This window comes from Apus apus, chromosome 2 (genome assembly GCF_020740795.1).
Source record: "Apus apus isolate bApuApu2 chromosome 2, bApuApu2.pri.cur, whole genome shotgun sequence".
NCBI classification, from domain to species: Eukaryota; Metazoa; Chordata; class Aves; order Apodiformes; family Apodidae; genus Apus; species Apus apus.
This window is the reverse complement of record NC_067283.1, coordinates 70,914,422-70,922,012: the sequence shown is the minus strand read 5'-3', so window position 1 is coordinate 70,922,012 and position 7,591 is coordinate 70,914,422. Positions and strand designations below refer to the sequence as shown.

The window sequence follows — 7,591 nt, the reverse complement described above, 5'->3', positions numbered from 1 at the left end:
AAGACGAAGAGTTTTATCTCTAGATATAATTACACAGATATAATTTTACATGTATATTAGTATGTATGCATTTGTATACCTACCTACGCCATTTTGCTGAAACTCATGCTTTTCAGCTTTTGGATGCCGGGCCAGGGAGATCCGGGGTGGTGTGGTGGGGTTGCCCAGGTTTACGGGCGCATCGGGGTACGGGGGCTTCTCTCCGTGGGGTGGGACGGGACGGGTTGCACGGGGGGCGGCGGAGAGATGTGCCCGCGGCGGGGCCGCGCAGGGCTCCCCCCGGGCCGTGGCCCTGGGCCGAGGTTGTGGCCACCCCCGGGGCCGAGGCGGGGTGGGCTCGGTGGGCATCCCCCGGTCGGGAAGGCAGTGGGATCCGGGGGTTCCGCGCCCCCTGGGAAACCTGCGGGATACGCAGGCGAGCATCTCCCAGCGCCCAGCTCCGACCCAGCCACTCACCTTCCTCAGGGCACGGCGGCCCCGCGGAGACAGGGCTTGTTTTCCTTGGGGTACTTTGGGGCCCTTATTTCTTCTTCTCTTCTCTTTTTTTATTTTGTTTTCGTCTTCCCTCCAGCCTCGTTCACTGCTCGGATATTCTCGGTGCCTCCCCCCCAGTTTTCAAGTCACGGGTTTATCGTTGATCCCTCTGGTCGCCCCCACCCCGTGACGTGTTCTCCCGGGTGCAACCCCAAGTTGCAGAGGGGCTGCTGTCCCCTCAACTGGCAGATTCCCATCTGGGCAAGGAGGGTCTTCGACAGGACTGCGTGGGCAGGCGGGTCGGGGATACGGGGACACGAGGACACGTAGACACAGCTCTAAACAGCGGGGAGGGCATTTCGGGCCTGGGGGAACCCTCGAAGGGAGAAGAAACAAGCAGCCTGGACCCTGCTGCTTTTGTGTCCGTTGCCCTGGTTATTTCAAAGCCTACCTAGCAGCGGGGAAAACAGGGTGGGAAGTGGCTGAGGGCGGGAGGTGCAGTCCAGAGGTCACGGCACTGGCCCCCTCCGGGCAGCCGCTCTCTCCTCTTCTCCGCCTCCGGGGGCTGGAGGCTATGGGGTTGCAGTAACGATCTCGGATGCTGGGGTGGAAGAGTTTTCTCAGAAGGAGTCAAGAGAAAAGAAATGCCTGTCCAGCGCATAGTCGTTTATATACATTTTATTGGAAAAAAAAAATAATAATTTGTACATCAAAATATTTTGTCAAACCGTAAAAAGTATACATAAGTGCAAATATATTCTTCATTTAAAGCAATAGTGTGTGAGTATACACGAGATTTAATTAAAATATTTTTTTTAAAATATTGTGGTAGAAAACAACTTTTGTAAAAATAAAAACAAAACGTTGTATTCCTGAAATACTGGAAACAAACTGGAACTTTTCTTAAAGTCTATACACGAAAGGGCTAAACAATACTGGTTTAATAATATTGATGGGTCGATGCTGAAGTCCATACAAAGTGTCCTTGGTAGGGCTCGGGAGAGAGGAAGAAAAAATAAGTAAATTTTCCACTAACACCGCAGCAGAAGGGGAAGTCCTCACAGGTGCTGTGCTGGGAGATTTATTTTTCCTATTCAAAGACACCTTCTGGTATAAAAAGATATCGAATTGTTCCCTTTCCCAAAGATCGATTCTTTAGATCACAGAAAGGTGGTTTATGATTAAGGTGGTCAGACTTGGTGTAAGGACACCCAAGTCCTACCTAACCCCTACGTCACACAAGACATTTTTCTTTTAGGAAGAGCTTTGGAGTGTTTTATCGACTGTCCGCGTCCTTCGAGGGATGGAGTGGGACCGAAAACACTGCTTCCTTAAGTAATTTTGCTAAGTGACTCGTGTACTATCAATTCTATCAGAGTGCACATTATATTTAATCTGCTTGGGATCGTCTATACCTCAGCTCTGTTCAATGCCACCTCATTGTCTCTGTTGGGGTTCTGCTTTCACATCACGCAGGGCTTGATGTCTTGACAGACGCTTTGATGGTGGTGATGGTGGTAGTAAGATCCACTAGCAGACGGGTGAAACGAAGAAATGCCATTAAAATTGAGGACAAAATCTTTCCTGTCACACACCGGGGAGGGGTGATGCTGGTAGCGAGGCAATCCCACTGCAAGAGAAGGAAAGAACAAGAGCTGCTCAGAAGTCAGGTAGTTCTAGTAGCTCGGGAGAAGCCAGCCCTTTCTCCCTCACCGGCGGGGAGGAGAGGCTGTGTACAGCAGTGCTTCGCTTGCCCCGGTCTCGGCTCCCCCCTGCAAGGTTTAGGAGCTTCCCTTTGGCCTTCCTTGCAGTAGACTGAGGGCTCCCCTGGGCAAATCATCTCCCACTTGCAGGGCAGAAAGAGTGGCGGGTCCCATGGCCCTGAGGGAGGACGAGGCTTGGGTCTCACGGAGTTCCTCATCGCCCACGGGTGAGTTCGGGACTGCACCCGTGCTCGTACGAGCCCCCGTGCTCGTACGAGCCCCCGTGGCCGCGTTGCGAAGAGGTTATAACCTACACAACCGTGTGGCACAGAGGCTGGGGAGAGGAAGGTGGGCGGGGGTGGATGCCCACGGATCCATGCATGGCCGCATCCCGGGCGCACGCATATCTCAGAGCATCCCTCCCGTGTGAGAACACACGCAGTGCTGTCTGTCTGCCCCTCTGACTGCGTGTTTGTCAGCGTGGGGGGTTAGGTCATCCTCTTGTGGGGTGGATGAGGGAGTGCGTGTGTGCGAGTAGAGGATGCGGTTTGCATGTTTTTCTGGATGCGTCGCAGCCATTTGAACCCGATTCCCACCTTTGCTCCCTCTTCCCATCCCGTCCCTGGGAAGTTTTAACTTTTTACTTATGTGGCTGCAGGTTGAATTAGAACCACAATCCGTTCGTGTGCTGATAGTATATTTATTTGTATGTGTGTGTACCACCGTGCACGCCTACACTCGTGTATGCTTTTACAAACGTAAGATACAGACCGAGGACACCCTACAGTTCATCAACAACAGAAGTACATCCGCCGCACAGACATGTAAATGACCTTGCAAATTCCCGTTTTCATTTCCCACAGCTTAAGGCAGCCTTTCGGGGGACAAAAAGGGCCTCGAGGGACATCCATCGGCTCCTCTCCCCGCCCCGCACACCCTTCCCAGCCCGCTCTGTAGGGCCGTGCTGGGATCTTTAGTCTGGCAGGGTTCCTACTGGATTCGGCGGGGAGGGGAGCATTGCTTTATCAAGGCCTGTAGTGTAGAGCCAGAGAGAGATTTTTATTTCGGTGTGTGGATGTCAAACTCGGCTACCGGGATCCTGTCAAATCTGACCAAGGGTCAAGGAAAAAAAAAATAAAAGAAAAAGAAAACAAAACAAAACACCAAAAAAACCCCACTACCAAACAACAGAAAAACCAAGGAGAAGAAGAGAGAGGAAAACTAAAACAAAACAAAGAGGGAGATGTCCCCGGTTTTCCCCAGAGTGGAGGAGCAGACCCCTCCGGTTGCGGCGCACCCAGCCCGTCTCCTCCGGCACTGTCCCCTCCTTCACCCCGCAGAGCTCACTTTGTAAAAGTGATTATTTCGCTGGATTTCCTCGGCTTTCTAATAACCCTGCTGGTATGCTCACCATAAATCGGGCCACTTTATTACAATCCTGATTCAATCATTTAGCAGGATTTAATAGTGTGCGAAAAAAATCCGGCTCCCCCCACTCCCCAGCTTCAAAATCCTTTTAGCAGAACCTAGCCTCCTGTTTCCAATTTTAACCTCTTTTATTCTTGGGTCTGATGTAAATTCAAGGTTTAAAGTCCTCGCTGCCCTGACTAGAGAATTATTGACCGATCAACAGCGGTTGCCACCGAAATTGCTTTGTATTTAACTAAGAGAAAGGGAAAGGCAAAATCCACTTGCTACTGCTCTTGTGGGGAGAGGAGGAGAAAGGTTATTGCTGGCAATAATTACGAAGGAAGGAACTCGGGTCTTTTTACTTTATCTCCTTTCACTCTACTGAAACGTTTGGGCAGAAAAGATTTCATGTAGTACACACGAATAAGGACCTCAACCAAGAAAAAAAAAATAGGGTTGTGGGTTTTTTTTCCTTTTTTAAATTAATCAAGGAGAGTGGATGACTCCCACTAAGGTCCTGGGCCCAGATCCTGAAGCTGTAGAAAACAAACGGAGAAACGCTGTTTTGCCGAGTGGTGGCATTATATCTGAGCTACTGGAGAGGGACGCTCGTCGTCGGCATTAAGAAAGCTCCATAGGTCTGTCTGCGTGGATATCCGTCCTTGAACAGAAACAATTGGGGTTTAAACAGCCCCAGCCTCGCAAAACGTAGAGGAAGCTTCGAGGAAATCAGAAACTTTACACTCTCTCTCTGCTTTTTGCTTTAAAGAGCTGTTCTTGTTCTGCTTAGAAATTCTCTTCCAGAAATCGTTTTTCCCACCTCGGGTGTCTGGCAGGAGGAGAGGGCAGCTGTCTCCCAGCTCCGCTGGCCGGGGCCAGTCCCACTCCTGTGCCACGCGTGGGTCCTGCGCGGCTGCCCGCGTGGCCTCAAATAATAAAAGAAACAGAGAAAAAAAATTCCCCCCCCAAAAAAAAAGGAAAAGAAATTTTAAAATCCGAATAACAACAACAAAGCGAAGCAGAATTTCCTAACGTTAACGGTACGTATTTCTGCGGGGGGTGCCCTTGTGAACTCTCCGGCCTCTCGCCCTGGCCTTCAAAACCACGTGAGGTGGCGACCTGAATCTGGAAAAAGTGGGTTTAAACCTCAGCAGCAGAGCCCTGTGGGCACGGAGGAGCCCATCAGAGGACGCAACTTTTTCCTTCACCCCCCTGCGCCGAAGAGCCGGTAGGATGGCCAGCCGCTCCGCAGCCTTCTCTCCCCTGGAACCACACCAAGGCTATTTAGGGTTTGTTTGATCGGTTTTTTTTTTTTGGTTGGTTGTTTTTGTTGGTTTGTGGTTTGTTGTTGTTGTTGTTGTTTTTTCTCTGAGGGAAGAAAATGTACAACCATTTGCTCTCCCTCTACACTCCAGGTCCCTTTTGCGGCGATGGCAAAGCTGGGCTCCAGCTCGCCCTCCCCGCGGCTGCAGTAGGGGGAGGCCAGGGCAGCCTGCGGAGCTCGCAGGACAAGAGAGTGATTGACAGGCCTCCAAGGAGGGGGCGGGAGGGGACCCAGAGCTGAGGGTCGCCTGTATTTGTTACTTGTTGAAATTCCCATAAAATTGAACAAGACCCCGCTCTCATAGGGGTTAAGTCAGGCTAAAATCCTCTTCGGTGTGGTCCAGCCGAGACTGTCTTTGTTTGCTTAACCTCCGGGACCCACGTTTAAAAGGGCTATTTGGAAAATTTCCCCGTAAGAGCCCAACATCTTTTACCCATTTTTGAGCTCAGGTTTTTCTGAGCCGACATTGTCTTAATCACGAGCCGGGGGGTGGGAGACAGAGACCAGAAAACTCTTTCCCTCCGGTTGCAGAAACATACTGGAACCGCTTTAATCTCTCGAATTTTTCAAGATAGGTGAGTTGTTTTGGGGTGAGTTGTTGTTTTGGGGGTTTGCTTTGTTGTTTGTTTGGGGTTTTTTTTCTTTTTTTCTTTTCCCCCTCAAGGCTTACGGGGTAATATCTAATGCCTTTTTTTTTTTTTTGTTTACTCCCGCTACGCGTCTCCGAGGAACGCGGATTACCGAGGCGGCGAAGATGCCCCGCTGCGCTCCCCGCTAAGTGAAACCTCAGCCCAGACCGCCGGGGCTCGCCTCCCTCCCGCCGCCGCGCACATGTCGTCGGTACCGGGGGGACACATGCGAGCCGGGACGGAGCCAGGACGGAGCCGAGCTTTCCTCTGAGCGTTCCTTCTTGGCTCTGGGCAGGAAGGAAGGATGCTCGCAGCCGTACCCACAGTCCCCCCCAGGCAGCCCCCCGTCCTGAAACAGAAGAGCTCCAAACAACGCGTATTTTCCTCCCTCTTTGCAGACAATGCCTCTCTTTTTCCTACGCCGTGGAGGTCGGGGTTTCCCCGCTCGAAACCCTCGTCGCCGGAGAAAGTCCCGCCGGCGCCGAGCTCCCCGCCTCCCCCTCCCCTCCGCTCCCCGGGTCCCTACCTGAGAGGTCGTCGCGGGGACTCTGGTGCAGGTATCCCTGCTCCAGGGAGTAGGAGGGCACGCTGGAGTGGATGCCGGAGGAGGCGGTGTTGGCGGTTGGGAGGCCCTGCTGCTTTATGTAGGGCGAGGCCCCCGAGGCTGTCCAGTGAGCCGAAGGGCTCGTATAGGGCGAGTGACACTCGATGGCGCTCGCCATGGCCGGTGAGGAGGGCACGGGGCTACTGCTGCTGTCGGGGCCGTAGTCCCCGTTGGCAGTCACCGGGCAGCTGGCCATGTAGGTCGAGCCGGGGTTGGGCGACATGTGAGGGACGTGGTGGCCGCCGCTGAGTCCCTCGTAGCCGCTGGCCATGGCGTTGGGCATCATGTCGAGGTTGTAGCCGTTGGAGTGGCAGGCGAGGGAGGCCGGGGGCGCCTGGAAGTCAAAGCCCTGCGGGAGGATGGAGGCACCGAAGCCCAGGCCGTTCATCATGCGGTACATGGGCTTCAGCGCCTGGCATTTCCTCCTGAAGCCGCGGGGCCGCCGTCGGAAGGAGCCCTCCTCGAACATGAACTCGCTGGCCGGGTCGATGGTCCAGTAGTGGCCCTTGCCCGGGCGGCCCAGGCCCTTGGGCAGCTTGATAAAGCACTCGTTGAGTGAGAGGTTGTGGCGCACGGAGTTCTTCCAGCCTTGGTAGGAGCCGCGGAAGAAGGGGAAACGGGCCTGAAGGAACTGGTAGATCTCGCTGAGGGTCAAGCGCTTGGAGGGCGAGCTCTGGATGGCCATGACGATGAGGGCGATGTAGGAGTAGGGGGGCTTCTCGGGACGCCGCAGCCCCGAGCTGGCCTTCTTGCTCTTGGAGGACGCCGCCGCCGCCGAGGAGGAGGAGGAGGTGGAGGTGGAGGAAGAGGAGGTGGAGGTCTCCAGGGCGGAGGAGGGCGGCCGGCTCATCTGGAGAGCTCCGGGAGCCGGGCTGCAGGAGCGGAGAGGGACGGGGGGCTCCAGCCGCTGCTGGCCGCTCTCGGTGGTCATCTGGAGGAGGGAGGGGAATGGGGCAGGGTGGGGTGAGGCTGGGAGGGAAGGAGGGGGAGCCGGGCGGGGTGGGTACCGGGGCGGGGGGTGCCCTGAAGGGGAAGAGCGGGGGGGCGGTGGGAGCTGCTGTCCTCCGGGCACCTCCTCAGCGCGGCGGGCGCTGACAGAGCGGTGGCAGTGCCCTGCGCATCCCTCCCCGTAGTTCCTTGCGCAATGGCTCCTCTGCTTTCCGCCGGAGCCAGGCAGTGGCGGGATGGACCGGCCCGGCCCCGGCCCGGCCCCCGCCCTCCCCGCGCCGCGCCGCCCGCCGAGGCTCCGCTCAGCGCCGCTTCGCTTCCTCCTCTGCCCCCCACCTGGGGACCATCCCGCTGCCTAATCCGGCAAGGGGAGGAAGCGCAAGAGCCCCCCCCACCCCGGCCTCCAGTCTCTTCCGCCCTGTTATTCTTTCATATCTACTTTTTTCTTGCGTGAAAGGCACAGAGCGGCTCCTATCAGTTCCTTCAATCTTACTCTTTT

At 54.9% G+C, this 7,591-nt stretch overlaps 1 protein-coding gene across 1 annotated transcript; it reads right to left on the bottom strand.

Moving 5' to 3' along the window:
- Positions 1-1,200: 1,200 nt before the first annotated feature.
- FOXF2 (forkhead box F2) lies at positions 1,201-7,090 on the bottom strand. Its single transcript, XM_051610913.1, has 2 exons — positions 6,067-7,090; positions 1,201-2,104 (listed from the first exon to the last, which is right to left on the bottom strand). Exons 1-2 carry the CDS (start codon positions 7,073-7,075, stop codon positions 1,938-1,940), a joined length of 1,176 nt encoding a protein of 391 aa, XP_051466873.1. The 5' UTR covers positions 7,076-7,090; the 3' UTR covers positions 1,201-1,937.
- Positions 7,091-7,591: the final 501 nt, after the last annotated feature.